The following is a 17,030-nucleotide window of genomic DNA, read 5'->3' as shown; positions in this document are numbered from 1 at the left end:
TTGCTCCTTTTAAACTTGAATTTGAATTAATTAAATTTCAAGATTCAAATTCATTTGTGTTTTTCTTTAAAAGCTATTCACGAAAAATAATATGATCATTAAGGTTTTTATATTAGATTATTTGGCTATAACTATTTTAAAACAGTACATTACAAATATGTCTAGTTAAATTATCGTTTATGGGATTGTATATATGTTTGTAACTTAATGCCTTTTTTTTGGTTTTATCATAACCCTAATCTTAAAATTATGGGACTATTATTTACCATTTAGAGTGACAATTAACGACCGATTCTTCAAAAAAACGTTTTTTGTGAAATAAATCATACTGATAAATTAAAAAAAAAAAACAATCTAAAGATTTAAAATAAAAGAAACTGATTTCAAAATCAAATTTAGACTTTTTTAAAGTGGTATTAACCTCTTAATATAAGGCATGTCTCCTACTTTAGGTGAAAGAGATCTTCAACAAATATTGCTTTTAGACAACCTTCCTCCCCCTATCTTGACTATTTCCTCTCTTTTTCTTTATTTTATATGTTTGTTCTTTACCCTTATTGTGTTTTAAATAATTATACATAATCTACACATTTGTAAAATAAATAAGAATCAATTTCTTTAGTTGCTATAAAAGGAAGAGGGGCAATACCCCATTTTGGTACATCAATTTCAAATTTACAACATATATTTTCAAGAAAATGGGAAAAAAAGTATGTCATGATCTTCTTTCTTCAACATGGGAAGAAGGAGATGCAAGAGATCAACTCTCAACACAAACATATGTTGAGAAAAAACTCAAAATCTTCGGGTTTGAGCTACAACAGACTTCTCTTGACGAAAGTACCCTCAAAACCAACCATTTAAGGCCAACTGAAGGGGAAGAGAGCGTAAATTCATCATCAACAACGATTGAAAAGAATGATCTTCCTACAGAGGTTAAAAAGTTTGAGTGCCAATATTGTTTCAAAGAGTTTGTAAACTCGCAAGCGTTAGGAGGTCACCAGAATGCACACAAGAAGGAAAGATTGAAGAAAAAACGGTTGCAATTACAAGCTAGAAGGGAAAGAATCAACTACTACCTCCAACCCTATACCCATAACAAACATGGGCTGAATTTTGATTTTCATGGTTATTATGATTCAGAGTTCGAGTCTAATATTAGTTTTAGTCAGTATGATGATGATCTATTGTCGTTTAGAGATCCATGCAATTTTACTCTTACACATGTAGATAGGTCAAGAGGCAACTACATACCAGTTTCTATGAAACCAGCTCCTCGAGTTGTTGAATTAAAACAAAACCATGCAGATTTGGATCTGCAGTTGAGTTTGAGCTCGAACTCCATCATGTAAAACAAGAAAAGTGAAAAGCCATGAATTTCTCATGATCATATGTAAGTAAATTAGTATCTTGAAACTAATATTCAATCATTGTTTTTGTATGATTTTTTGATGACGAACAAGAGCATCATTGGATGCATAACTACTGTAGAGTATATTTCTCTTTTTATTTATTTATTTTTGTATGTTCGGTAGCCTAGCTATAATTTAAAAATATTATTTAATAACCAAGCAAGACAAGAAAGAAATATATTTTAGTATCAATTATGTTGCTTGATTACTAGGGTTTCTTTAGAAGATAACCAAAGATTTAGGGAACCATTCTTTTCATGGGTTTTTGTTTATTATAATTTTTATTTTAAATTATTTCTTCAGGGTTCATTTAATTCTCTATATATGTGTAGGGTATCTTTATTGTATTTATTATGTGCATGCTAGCGCGTGTTATGTTTAATTTTCTCAAGCAAGCAAGTAAAGGGTTGAAGAGGTGTGACTAATTAAAAAACAGCTTCGTCACCTCCTTCTAGATAATTTTGGATTTATAATTTATTAATCAAAATATAAAACTAATATATAGAAAAGAAAGATTAGAGGACACCAAATTAATGTTTTTCTTCTAATAAAAGGTTTTACTAATTAATTAATGTACAACATCACAACAAATTGTCTTATCGACTGTCATTCTCATCGGTAATCTTTTGGCAATGGGTTGTATGGAAAGATTAGTAATTAGGACAACTATCTATCGGTAAAAACACATAGAAATTTTTAGACCCTGTTTCATAGACATCTTTTTGGTTAACTGGATGGAAAGACTGTTTGATTTGGACAAAAAATAGGGTATTTGCTGGTAAATGTGTCTTTATCAGAAAACCCCAAAACTATATTTTTCTGGCTGAATGGGCCGGAAATACAATTGTGCTCCGAACCTCTTCTCTTCTCTTTCTTGAATTATTAATTTATTTTAAATATATATTTTTTTGAATTTTTTTATTGGGTTATTACTTTTTTACTGGATTATTATATATTAATAAATATTATTTATAATATACAATATTTTTATATATTAATAAATATTAATTTATTGGATTATTAATTTATTTTAGCTAATTTTTTTAATGCATTTTTATTGGATTAATTTTTTTTACAACACCGCCATCATCCTAATTTATTTTACAAAATTTCATCCATCCCACCACTATCGGACATAAATCGGGTCAAGAATCACACATTGAGTTAAAAAAAACTAAAATAGATAGAAAGAACAACAACATAATATCAACTTTAAAAACAATAAACTAAAAACAAGCCATGCATGTGTGTGCTACTGTTCGGTGTCCTCGTCACCACGAAGTGTGGAACCAAGTATACTACCCTGAAAACTCAAACCTTCTTTCTTTCACTTGCATATCGCTCCCACAGTTCATCATCATCCGAAGAATAACTACTTCATAGTGAGATCTTCATCATACTTCTCATTCATATCATTCTCATTCCCTTCGCACAAGTTACCAAAATAACATGATCAATATTATACTAAAAACCAAGAATACAAATAAATACATCCAACAAAATATCTAAATGGATTAAGATAACTTACATATATTCTCCGAGAATATAATGACCTCCTCTGGCTCCTAGTTGATTTTATTGAACTCCTTTCCAGGTGTGTCGTCTTAAAAACTCATGACCACGAGGGATGAGCCCTTTCTCCTTAGCTTGCAAAAACCACAATAAAATAATGTAATTTATGTTAAAGTAGAAAATCATATTTAGATTTATATAAATGATTTGCTACCAATTGTAAGCGATGTGGTTATATAGTAATTAATGAATATAACTATATATATTTGGAGATGGAACCATCCACAACGGTGTTGTGATTGTTCCTTCCACTTTCAAACTTCTTTTTTCCAATGGTTAGTATTTAATCCTTGTTTATTAAAAATATTGGTTTATATGTATAATAATATAAAATGTACTATATATAATAAAGTAAACAATAATGTATTACTCACGTACCTTGCACATGCATCTGCTACCACAACTACAAATTGATTCGATGGGGGCAATGTGACTTAATTATAACTCCTCTAATATTGATCATTTGTTATAACCAAATATCTTCTAGCAACGAACAACATTCCACAGTTGAAACAAATTGAAACATGTAAGGTTCTCATGAAAAGAAGAGCCATTACCTTCAAACATATCGAATATGCTTATGAGATCTGAAGACTAAATATCGGGTAAGCTTGTCTTAGAAAGAGTTCTAAAAAAGTAGATAGTTTTTTTTTTTTTTTTTTTTTTGGATACGGCAAATGATTAAACGGAAGCCTACTCGCATATTTCAACGAGCACCCCGGGTTCGAGCTCCTTTACAGGGCAAACCAGCCCTCATAGGGGTTTCCAGGGAAAATTTCCCCACATGTGGCACAAGTTTAAGAGGCACCCAAATTGGGTTTTGCAGGGATTGAACTTCTGACCTCTGACCTCACGTGGATATTAAACTCGGTACCTCTTCCCAGCTAGGCTGGAAGTCATTGGTAAAAAAAAAAAAGTAGATAGTTAACCATGAAAATTCTCTCATATCTATTTGAGCTAGCTTGATTGAAAAAGTAATAGAAAATATGCATCTATATATAACCTTCATGAAATAAAGTACATCACCCACCAAAACCCTTTGAATGGGCGGATGACAACAAAGAATTAAGCCAACTTATTTGAACAAACATTGAGGAAACTATATCGATATTTGAACTTTGTAAAAATAGAAACTTATTGTAATGTCTTTAAAACGATTATCTAGAAAAAATAGAGGGACTAAATTTTAATAATGTAAACCTCAAGGCTATGAAGTGTAAAATATAAAGAAAGAGAGATTACATGGAAAAGAGTTCCAACTAATTTCCCCTCCATTTCTTCGATTTCTAACTTCGTTTTCCCAAAAAGAATTCTACATCTTCTCCTCCAACGAGGAAGCCCTGCCAACAAATCAAAGGAGCTGCGATCTGTTACCAGGGTTTCTCCAAATGATCCTGTTTTATGCTTCTTCTTCTTCTTCTTCTTCTTCTTCTTGATCACAAGGAAGTTTTTGTAGAGAAAGATTTCTCTTTTCTTCAAGACATTTTAGGGTTTTTAGGTTGATTTTCAAAATTGCTCGAAAATGCCAGCTCACAGATCAAAATCGGAGAAGAACGAGGAAGAAATTCAATTAAGGAGAGACCCTTACGAGGTTCTTGGTGTTTCTCGTAGCTCCACAGATCAAGAAATCAAAACCGCTTACCGTAAATTGGCTTTGAAGTATGTTTTCTTACTTTGTCGATTGTTCTCTTTTCCCCCTTTTTAGGTTCCTTTTATCCAATTGATCTATGTATACCATATTATAAGATTCACGTATATTCAATATTTTTCTGTTATGGATGGAAACACAATATGCAAGAAAAAAAACATATTTTTCTGTAAATTCAGGGATAGTAATTATTAAATACGTTACAAAGCTACATATTTCACTTTTGAAATTCAAAAACTTCAATTTTATTTTTATCCATGATACATATTAATTATAGATGTATCTATTTATCTTTATCCTAGGTATCATCCAGACAAAAATGCAAATGACCCTAAATCAGCTGATATGTTTAACGAGATCACTTATTCCTATAGTATATTATCCGATCCAGACAAAAGACAACAGTATGATAGTGCTGGTTTTGAGGTGACCATTTCATTATTGAATTTTATTAAAATTTATAACCTTTTATTTCATTCTGACACTATAATAATAATCATCATTCAGGCTGTTGAAGCTGAAAATCAAGATTTAGAGCTCGATCTTTCAAGTTTGGGAGCTATGAACACCATGTTTGCTGCAATTTTTAGGTCTTTTTTACATTCTTGATTCCTACCCTTTTCTTGATTTCGAATCGTTTTTATAAATAAGTTGAGATTTTATATATATTATATATTGTTACAGTAAACTTGGAGTTCCAATAAAAACTATTGTATCAGCTACTGTGTTGGAGGAGGCAATAAATGGTTCAGTTCCTACACTTCCATTAACTTTGGGGAAATCTGTTTCTAGAAAGGTAGATTCTGAATACTTGAAAAGTTTAGGGACGAAATGTGGACATAGTGAATAGTTGGATGGTGGATTTAAAGTTTAAACTTTAAGCCTAAACCCATTTTAATTTTATAAAAAACTGTGATTGTTTGTTCATATAAAATCTTGCATTTTTTTAACAGGTTGAAAAGCAATGTGCGCATTTCTATTCTATTAGGATAACAGAGAAGGAAGCACAAGCTGGAATAGTTTGTCGAGTGCAATCAGCAGACAAGAGCAAGTTCAAGGTTTGCAAATTTACTGTTTTGTCCTTTTGGAAAACTCGTATTAGGGGTGAAAACACGTAATAGGGTTTTGATTTTTTTGCAGCTTTTGTATTTTGATCAAGACGAGAATGGTGGATTGTATCTCGCTTTGCAGGTATACACCATTGTACTTTCTGTTTTTTTTCTTATTAAGGGTAGTTTTGGAAAACGCAATTAGTAAAAAACTAAAAGGTGTCTTTTCATGTTTCAGGAAGATAGTGCTAAAAAAGGAAAACTGACATCTGCTGGGATGTATTTCCTCGGTTTCCCAGTCTATAAATTGGATCAACCATCTAACACAGTGAGTAAAAGATGAAAATACCCCCAAACTTTAACATTTTAATTGTATTTCATTTCATTATCTATCGGCTCCAGATGATTAAAAGAGACCCAGATGCTGCTTTCTTCAAAAAACTCGAAGGATTTCAGCCATGTGAAATTAGCGAATTAAAAGCTGGAGTTCATACATTTGCTGTTTATGGTTAGATTTATGAAAATATGAATACCCATTTGAGATTATTATGTTGGTTTTATTTTATACATGATTCTTATTATTATTATTAATTTATGATTTGGGTTAGGTGACAATTTCTTTAAAAGTGCTAATTACACAATTGAAGTGCTTTGTGCGGGTTCTTTTGTTGATGAAAAGGAGAAGCTTCGTGTTGTTGAAGCTCAGATTTCTTCAAAAAGAACAGAAATTTCTAAATTTGAAAGTGAATATAAACAGGTTATTGCACAATTTACAGAGATGACAAACAAATATGCACAAGAAATGCAAACGGTGAGTTTAATAATCAATTTCTTGTTTTGTGTATGTGAATTGGGAAATGCAAATAGTTTTCATGTGTTTGGTTGGATGGAATGGAATGATGAAGGAATGGAATGGAATGATGAAGGTAATGGAATGAGTCATTACATTCCCATGATCATGTTTGGTTGGCTTAAAGGAATGGAATGGATTTTCGTAGGAATTTTTTTTATTAGATGTAAGTAAAAGGTAGGGGAATCTCTAGAAAAATCCTAATATTTTACCCTAATTTACGAAAAAGTCCTAAACTAAAATTTGTTTACGAAAAAGCATGAACTACCGGTACAAAATGACGATTTGATCATTTTTTCTTGGTTTCATTACTTACCCGGTTCCAGTAAAGTTTCATTATTTTACCATAATTTACGAATAAGTCCCAAACTAAAGTTAAGTGATAATTTGACCATTTTCTCCATCTAACATACATTTTACCTGACCTGGACGTCTAGTCATTAAGTGAGCTGATAAGATGGATACGACAGGTTATATAATGCTACGTTTACTGTAAAATTTGATATCCATCTCATCAGCTCATTTATGATTATGTATCCAGGTTATCAATGAAACCGGTAAAATGTGTGTTTGCGGAAAAAGGGCGGGAAATGAGCTGATAAGATGGACATGGACATACTAGGTTATATAAGATTAGATAGACAATTTGAAATTTTTTATAAACTTAAAATATGACGAAGTTGTTGCTAGTTTATGTAATTATTGCAGTCTTCGTTGTATGCATTTGATATTCCAAAAAATGTACAAAGCGTTAGGATATCAAGTTTTATTGCATTATATAACGTAACATATCCATCTCATGAGCTCATTTAATGACTAGGCGTTCAGATCAACAATAAAAGTGTAAAATCATCATTTAATTTTAGTTTGAAACTTATTCTTAAATTATTGTAAAATAATGAGACTTTAATAGAACCGGGTAAGTAAAAAAACCAGAAAAAATGGGTCAAATTACCATTTTTACCGATAATTCATGTTTTTTCAGGAATAGTCCTAAGTCCATTCCATTAGGCTAAACACAGTGTGTTTTTCATTCAAATGGAATGAGTCTTTCCATTCCTTTTTTGATTCCATCATACCAAACACTACCTAGATTCTTGTCTCTTTGTAAATGGGTAAAGTCATCTTTTAAGTCAAATTTCTCTTATCCGTTTCGAGTGAAGTCATCTCCTAAGATGGGATAAGAGAAGCAAACTTTCCTTCAAGACGATGGGATGAGAGAAGCAAACTTTCCTTCAAGACGATTTTACCCTTTTAAAATACATACAAATCTTATCCTCTTAGTTGCATTGACCGCTTTCTTTTTATGGAACTTTCGATTCATTCCACAAACGATTTATAGTAAGATCATCAGATCAAGTTTGGAGATGCACAATGACCCCTTTCAGACTATTATTGAACATTTCTTTTTTCCAAAAAAAAAAAAAACAGTTTCTTTTTCTTTATTAGTTTTAAATTTCTTTAGTCTTTTTAGAAGCTACAGTCAGTTTCATGCCAGTATCAGTTCATGTCGGGTTTTATCATCATGCCCGATTTTTTTGTCAAAAAAAACTAAAAATATTTATCGTTTTTAACTTTTTATATGATCCTTTGGTTATTATTATTAGGCTCAGTTTCTTGTGGCATGAAACTGACTGTCTCATAAGAAAATGGGTCTAATAATAATAACTAAATGATCATTTTGTCTCAATAAAAAGTAAAAACGATAAAAAAAATAAAATATTTATCGTTTTTACTTTTTATATGATTATTTACTTATTATTATTAGTCTCAGTTTCTTGTGGCATGAAACTGACTGTCTCACAAGAAACTGAGCCTAATAATAATAACTAAATGATCATTTTGTCTCAATAAAAAGTAAAAATGATTAAAAAAAACTAAAAATATTTATCGTTTTTACTTTTTATATGATCATTCATTTTTGGACTTTTTTTCATCTTTAATTAAAGCTAATATTATATATATGATGATTCTTGTAGATTGATGAGCTTCTTAAACAAAGAAACGAAATACACGCATCTTACACAGTTACCTCACAAACAAAGCGTAATAGTAGCAGTAGAAGTAAGAAAAAGGTTTTTTTAAAAGATGAAAAAAAAGCATCAATAAAAGATGGATCAAAGAAGAAATGGTACAATATTCAAGTAAAGCTCGACAAGAGAAAACCCAGCTGACGTCATCAATCTTTTAAAGATTTAGTCTTGTTGAAAACTACTACACAAAGAGAGAAAGAAAGAAAAGACTGGAGTTTAGCTTTGCCACATCACCACGCATGTTTCACTTGTACAATTGTTGAAGTAGGGATACGTATTGAATGTACAAGTGCTTAATGCACAAATTTGACGTTTTTGATGGAGGGATATGGCTAGGTGGGGTAGAGCTGCCATATCTGTATAAAATCTTTTCTGTATGTCTTGTTTTCTTCTTCTTTTACTTTTTGGTATTTCAAAACAGCATGTAACTGTATATTGAACAAAGTAAAATTCAAGTTAAACACGTTTCTTGGTGTCTTTTTCTTCGGTGAATAGTATCGACGTTTTTAGGTGTTTCTAGGTTTAAGGGTATTTAGTTTTTACTCTTTTTGGAAGATGGTTGTTGTATTTTTGTAAGAATAGTATAGGATTAGAATAAGATCTTGGATGTTATGACAAAAATGTATGTGTGATGTGTGATATAATATTTGTTTAGTTTGAATTATTGGGGATGGGTAGATTGATGATGAAGACAGAAGATCCCTACCACACCATGCCTATAATTATCCATGTGAATGGCGTTTTTGGGGGAGACTTGTGGGTCTATCGTACACTTAAAATATCTACAAATTCATTCCCTTTTATTAAAAGATGACAAGAATTTTATGGGCAATCATACCAAGCTAGGTCGATACCAAGACTTTCGGTTAGATTTGATTGCTTGGAAACATTGAAAATATTCATTATAAATAAGCTTAATTTGAAAACTTGATCAAAATTAAAATTTGGTAACTCTAAGTGGGGTCATGGGTTGCATACCTAATTATGGCATTGTGACTTGAACAAGGTTCTTTTTCGTAATATGTCGCGCACGGCGTCAACAAACCTTGAAGCGGTCTATGTGGTCTATTATGTCATTGCCAACACTTTGATGGTATGATCCATGGAGAGTTGGTTGGACTCTTGGATATGGAACCTAATGCGGGCACATGGTCTTTCATGATCATGTTTTTTTTTTACTCTAAATGAGTGTTTTGCTTCTCTAAATGATTGTCTTTCATGTGCCGACTTGTCGGTGCATGGTAGGCTATATCGAAGATGAATGCTACCTAGTTGATCCTGCCAATAGTCACATGTTTGTCTCAAAGATTAAGCTACACATGTGTAAGTATGAACAAATTCAACCCACGAAAGTGTAAATGATCATTAAATCGGTTATAATTTATTTGATGATATCTACTACTCGGATAATCATGGTAATTCGAAAGCTAATACGTTTAACAAACTCCGACTTCTACATTTATTATATAAAAGTTTGATGTGGGATCTGCCTATTCTTGCGATGATCCATGATAACTCGTAGGATTTCTCGGTCCTTGTGTCAACGACACATCAATCATATTTTTGTCCTATCAACTTTCGATGCTAGGATATGATGGGCTTTCTAGGTTGCAAACAAGAATATTTACGCAAGGAATCATATTCATATTGTGGGTACATGCAACCTAGAAGTCTATGATATTTTTTCAAGTTATAGCAACATACTTATGAAACAAATTTCTAACCTACGTAAATCGAAAAAAACAAAGTTAGATCACATACATTTTGCAAAAATCAAATAATGCAAATAGCTCTCTTTCAATCTCCTTTGGAAAGTAAACACCAATAATGTGGATGTCTCTAATGGTTCACACTAAAAACCCTAAAACACTAGAAATCAAGAGGAGAGAGAAGGTAAGAAGAGAAATTTTGAATTTCTCCTTCTTGGAATTGATTAACCACGAAATTTTGAGGCCAAGAGGCTTTATCTATAGCTAGGGGGTCTCCAGGATAAATCTTGATTTGAATAATAAAATATTCAACTTTTATTTATTCAATACAGTTATCCTTATCAGCTATAGGAGGCTTCCAAAAACCCTAAAACTCTCCCTACAACCATCCATACCATTAAGGGTTCTAGAATTGCTTCTTTTGTTCAATTATTGAACAATTACAATTTGACCCTTGCACATTTAATTAATTCCAATTAATCCCGAATTAATTTCTGATTAATAATTAATTAATTCCAACTATTTCTAGTTAATGTATTAATCATATAATATACTGAAAAATCATTTTATCTCTCTCCCAAAGTCATTTCTAGCTATTTATAGTTATTGAAGGCAACCCAAAAAGGACTTTACATTTATTCACTAAGATTACACCAATTTAGTTAAGACCTTATACACATTAATCCAATAGTTTCCCACTTGGATAAGTCGTCAACTACAATTGCAAGTATAGACTTTGAATAAACAGTAAAGAGTGCTTTCCAAAACCACTGCCAAACTATGATTAAATCAGACGCTAGCCCTAAGATAAGTGATCAACTATTCATTCGTTCCACAAGATATTGTATGGATACGAGACATGGATACAAATCAATCTCATAGTCCAAGATTATGTTTCCCGATTATGATGACTAAATTCATACTACAAAGTGAAAACATCAATTTTGTCCGGGCTAGGCCTAGTACATGAATGTCAACACTAAATCACCGAGGGGTCCAAAGATATCGCTTTTCCTGTTAAGGAAAAAAGAACGAATACACTTGGACTACATAATCATAACCTTTACTCATCATGTCATACATGGAGTTACATTTTATAACATCCAGTTACGGATGCGTTGATGCAAAACCAATGCATAACATATTTGCAATCTATAACTTATGCATCTTCGCTTGAAGAATAGAAGATATTATCGTCTTAGAATTACTCGTGACTGAATCCATGAAGTAATATCTAAGTGAGGGTTTAAATAATACTTAAAATCCCTATTTAAGCACTCATGAGTATAGCAAAAATCTCCATGCTATGTCCAATCATTATGAACAATCTACTAATACTCCATGACAGTCTTAAATCATAACTTACTTCCCAAAAGTATGACCGACTGTGGTGTTTCAAGTAAATTAATTACTTAGGAAGAAACACGCAAAATGAAACACAATAATAACCTAATTGTCTATAGATCTCCATCCTCAACTCTATCTTGGATGTAGTGGAATTTCCTCATTCTATTCTTTGACCTTTTGTGATCTCAAGCATCATTAGTCAATGCGACTGCACCTTCACATAATATTTCTAATGGCAATTTGTTACTCAAAACAACTCCAAGGTCAACTATGAAGTTTTCTAGTCCAGGTACGCTCCTTGGATACCTCACTTGCATTAATGTAAGCTGACTCATATTGTTGAGTCTACCACCATCTCCTACTTTCGTGTTATCGCGGTACAATTCAAAATTTAACCTATGACTCAGAGTCATCCCTAAATATTCATGTTACATAGTTTTTCTTAATCATGTTCTATATTGTCTACAAGCAACCAGTCCTTGGTATATCTCAAATACCTCATAATGTCCTTGATTGTCTGTCTAATAATTAGTCGAGCAAATTTCTGATATAATCTCACAATGCTCAAAACATTTGAGACATCAGAATAAGCACCAGTCATAACATACATTATCGATCCTATATTAAAAGCATATAGGACTCGAATCATCCTATCATTTTCATGACTAAAACAAAAGACTTTGAGATTCACTCAAGTCCTTGCTATGATGCATATGAACAATCCCTTTCTTGGAAATTTCCATGTTGAAACCTTTCAACACATTATTCATATATATGCTTTGACTGAATCTTATTAAACATTTAGATCTATAGTTTTAGATCTGAAGACCAAGTATCATTGTCACTTCCCCTAATTTCATCATAGCGAAACAATTCTTGAGCTTTTTCACTTTGCAACTTGGGGGACAATGTTCCCTATGAGCAGTATTGCCATCAACATGCTATACCAGGAAGACCACGACACTACAACTAGCGTTGACATGTACTCAAGACTCATCTAGACTTCTAAAAAGACAATACTCTTTGACTATTCTCATGGAAGCACAAATTCTTACTACGTGATGCATATTTAAATCTACAAATAGATTTCTCAAGCTTCAACGCCTTATTTGGATACCATGTTTAAATCCCTTCAGGATGTGTCATACACCCTTTGACAGTTTCCCATTAAGGAAAGTCGTTTAAACATCCATTTTTACCATATCAAAGAAAGGAATAATGGTAACAAATAACCAAATAGACCTTTCCTATACCACTGGAGAGAATGCTTCCTTATAATCAATTTCATGAGTTTGAGAGAAACCCTTTTCACCATACTAGCTTTGAATGTGTGTACATTCCTATCCATGCTAGTCTTCATATTGAAGATCTAATTGCAACCCACTGTCATAAGACTAGGTATTGGATTAACCAATTTCAAACTTGGTTATCCTTCATGGACTGAATTTCATTATCCTTAAACCCTTATTATTGGTAGCCTCAGGGCCCACCATTGCTTCCTAGTAGCTATTAGCTTATCCAAATTGACCAATGTTTTATCACTAACCAACGTGTCTCCTTCTGCAATTAGACGAAACTCATAAAACTCGGGAAACTCTAATAGATCCGCGAAGAGGTAAGGCAATGTCATTTGACTCAAGTGGTATTTCAACCTCAAGTTGAGCTAGTGCCAACTGCAGGTTTATTGTCAGTCATATCTCGAATTTATTTAGGGTCAATATGACTATGTTGAGTATTTAATGTTGTGTCTTTTGGGCTTTTTACTTAGTCTTTTGTGTATCTGGGTTGGTCCTGTCCACCTGTGATTAATGATTAGGGTTTTACTATTTAAGGTTCATGCATGCATCGTGTATTTACTAATCGTGTCATTGTAAAACCTACTTAGCCTCTACAGTAGCAGTTCTTAATCGAGCTCTTCTGAGGTTGTGACTTATAATCATTCGACACATCCTCGATTCATATTCTGTGTTTGATTGTTTTTACTTGTTTGAATCTATCCAATCATTAGAATTTTCAACTCTATAATTGGTATCAGAGGTGGAGACTGTGTAATCTATACGCATCTTGTAACATCCAAAAATTTTACGCCAAATTTAAACTTTTTCAACCATAAATGAAAGTCAAATAGTATTGTTACAAAAATGTTTCCAAATCAATTTCCATCAGAGTGTCCCCTAAATAGATCATAACATAAGGATGAGGAGCGGTACGGTCACGCCTTCGCCTTGCCACGATCTCCTGAAGTACCTGAAACAATAAACTGGAAACTGTAAGCCCGAGGGCTTAGTGAGCTACCCCCAAAATACCAATACTACACTGACAATACCATGTCAGTAACAATCAATCAACCAATCAATCAATCAACATGCATACTGGGCCATCGGCCTGACTGGACCGCCCTACTGGGCCTACAGTCTATCTGAATCTATCCCGAGCCTTCGACATGATTGGTCCGCCTCGTGGGCCTGCAGCCTCCCCGGACCGCTCATAGGGTATGTTGGCCTTCAGCACAAAGCAGGACCGCCTCAACCCAACCAACAAGTAAATAACCATGTTCGCATAACTATCACATACTGACATATACAGACATCAAACATATCTGTCACACTGATCATCAATCATAGAATCCTCTCGTAAGTAGAGTACCGACCTAGCAGGTCACTAACATACCAATCCTTACGGATCATAAAAGCATAACATACTGTCTACCCTGATTCTGATCTAGCAGATCAAATCCATATGTAGCATACCATAACAATAACAACTAAAGGGCCGGCCTTGGTGCCGTAGACCCTATCGATATAGTGAGGATAACTCACCTCGCAGATGTTGACTCGAAAGGTGAACTCCAACTCTCGGATCACCTAACACAGGCTCCACCACCTATAATCATAGTTCAGTATACTCATAAGTCCTTAACCTTATAAGGTACTCCGTAACCCACTAGTCAACCCCCGATCAAAGTCAAAGTCCTCAGTCAAGGTCAACAGTCCATGGTGACCCCAACTCGCCGAGTATCCTCGGCTACTCGCCGAGTTCCTCGAAGCACATCCCACTCGCCAAGTCATCGGGGTGACTCGTCGAGTTCCTTCGACTCTCGTTCAAACTTTAAGGCCACCCGTCGAGTTCCCTCCTTGCAACTCGATGGATACACACACATACATATCCTAGGGAAAACTCATCCGACTCGCCGAGTTGTTCTTCAACTCGTTGAGTCTTATGGTAATCTTCATCGGACTCGCCGAGTTGTTCATCCAACTCGTCGAGTCCACGACCATCTTCGTGTGACTCGCCGAGTCAACCTTGCGACTCGCCGAGTCAATTCAGTCCCTTTTCCATACAGACTTGTTTTGAGCCATGCAGCGGCTCCAAATCACAGATCCAGGCTTATAGGTCATGCTTATCACGTAAAGTTGCAAACTTTACGTGCATGCATGGCTATAAAGGCTCTAAATGCCTATTTCAAGTTCTTAATGGAACTTTATGCTCAAAAGGGACCTCAATCATGACCAAGACTGTAACTTTATGCTTATAGAATCCAAGGAGGGTCCAGATCTGAAGTTACAATCTCAGATCTTGCCCATAGCTCATCTTTCCAACTTAATGTCTCACCAAAAACCCTAAAACTCAACCAATAGAAGAGATCCTCAAGAAAAAGGTGATTTGGTTACCTCCAAAAGATGATAACTGAGTTAAGAGTTGATTCCCACACTCTACTTGCTCCAATTTCCTTCTCCTCTAAGCCTTCTCCCTCCAAAGATCCTCTCTTCAAGCTTCAAACACACAATGGGCACACACACACACACACATATTAGGGTTTTAAGGGGCTCTCAAAGACTAGAAAGAGGCCAAAGGAGGCTGAGGTTCCTTTAAATAGGGGTGCAAACCTCGAGATTTAGGGTTTCTTCTGCCAGCTCCTACTCGCCGAGTCCCTATATGGACTCGTCGAGTAGGTCACTTAACACGCGATCCCACCCCGTTGCTACTCGACGAGTAGGTCAACCAACTCGTCGAGTAGAGCTTAACCCAAAAATCTTATTTTAACAATACCTGAAAAATCGGGGCGTTACACATCTCTTCTGTTGAAAGAGTTTTTAGGGTTTCTGCTAATATTGGATCTGGTTCAGTCTTCATCTTTGTTATTGACGCTGATCTTTGTTCTTGATATTACCCAAAAACAGTTTTAGTTTACACATCTGGTTCATACAGGTTATAATCAATCTTTAAACATGTCATACGATTCTCACGTTAACTCATTAAATCTTTCAAGCAGCATTGGGTCTACAACCAGAATCCCTATTATTTTTCCCAGTGATTATGAAGTGTGGGCGTTGCACTTTGAAGATTACGTTTAAGGGATTGAAGACCATGGCTATCTGATATGGGAAGCCATTACTGTCCAGATGTTTACTCATACAGGAACAAGAAGAGATATTAAAACTCAAGCTGACTATAACAAACTTCTTCTTGATGTAAAAGACGTATCTCAAGATGAGAATGATAGGCTGCTAAGCAATGTTAAAGCAATGAGGATCATCAGGTTTGCTTTGCCACCAGACACTTTTTGTTTGGTTAGTTCATGCGACACAACAAAAGCCATTTGGGATAGGCTTAAGGAACTATATTCAACTGATGCTGATCTTGAGCATTCTACTCAAACTCTACTGCTTTCAGATTTTGGAGCATTTGTATAAAAGCCTGAAGATAGTCTAGATCAAACTTTCAATCGCTATAATCATCTTCTCAGTAGGATGATGAAGCACAAGATTGGACATGAACTGATTGAGCAAAAAGTCACGTTCATGAACGGGATAAGATCTGAGTGGAAGGCTGTAGTTTCTACCGTAAAGGCCCATAAGTAGTTTAAGAACTACACGTTGGCAAAGCTAGTTGGAATACTGAGGTCACATGAAGATGAAGTGACGAAAGATGGGAAGATAGTTTCTGGGATGGGATCACTGGCCCTTGTTGCGAAGGGTAAAAAGGCTGTAAATGATATTGGTTCGGAGTCTGATCTCTCCGATTGTGAACTTTCCAAGGAAGAATATGCATTCATGGTGTCCAATCCAAGGAAGTTTGCAAAGAAGAACTTCAGTCGCAACAAAAACCGAAACTGGCAGGGCAGTTATAGCTCTGGAAAGGTAAAAGAGGAGAGTGCAAATACTCTCAGAAAGAAGAAGAGAAGAAGGATAAAAAGCTTGTGGGGGACTCCAGATATGATTGTAATTACTGTCACTGCAAAAACCATCTGGCCAAGGAATACATGCTGAGAAGATTAAACGAGAAGAAGGAGGGAGAGGATGATGAAACATATCATCTCCGAAAGCTGGAGGAGATAAAAATGAAGAAGAACGCTGATAACACCATGCCTGCTTTGATTGTGCAGGAAAACGAAGCTGAAGATGAATTT

The 17,030-nt window shown here is 34.3% G+C and overlaps 2 protein-coding genes across 3 annotated transcripts; both read left to right on the top strand.

The window, feature by feature from the left end:
• Positions 1-698: 698 nt before the first annotated feature.
• On the top strand, positions 699-1,352 carry LOC145131939 (uncharacterized). Its single transcript, XM_079066580.1, has one exon. The coding sequence runs from the start codon at positions 699-701 to the stop codon at positions 1,350-1,352; it is 654 nt and encodes a 217-aa protein (XP_078922706.1).
• Positions 1,353-4,258: 2,906 nt separating this feature from the next.
• Positions 4,259-9,027, top strand: LOC145132373 (chaperone protein dnaJ 16-like). Of its 2 annotated transcripts, none has more exons than XM_079067121.1 (10): positions 4,259-4,643; positions 4,935-5,058; positions 5,140-5,222; positions 5,317-5,428; positions 5,586-5,690; positions 5,773-5,823; positions 5,920-6,009; positions 6,084-6,189; positions 6,290-6,492; positions 8,511-9,027. In XM_079067121.1, the coding sequence occupies exons 1-10, from the start codon at positions 4,507-4,509 to the stop codon at positions 8,703-8,705; spliced, it is 1,206 nt and encodes a 401-aa protein (XP_078923247.1). In that variant the 5' UTR covers positions 4,259-4,506; the 3' UTR covers positions 8,706-9,027. The 2 variants fall into 2 exon arrangements, with proteins under 2 accessions (XP_078923247.1, XP_078923248.1); XM_079067122.1 differs by lacking the exon at positions 8,511-9,027 and adding an exon at positions 7,073-8,134.
• The last annotated feature ends 8,003 nt before the right edge of the window (positions 9,028-17,030 follow it).

Source organism: Lactuca virosa, chromosome 8 (assembly GCF_052849685.1).
Source record: "Lactuca virosa cultivar CGN04683 chromosome 8, Lactuca_virosa_CGN04683_v6, whole genome shotgun sequence".
Taxonomy (NCBI): Eukaryota; Viridiplantae; Streptophyta; class Magnoliopsida; order Asterales; family Asteraceae; genus Lactuca; species Lactuca virosa.
This window is presented reverse-complemented; position numbering and strand designations above follow the sequence as displayed.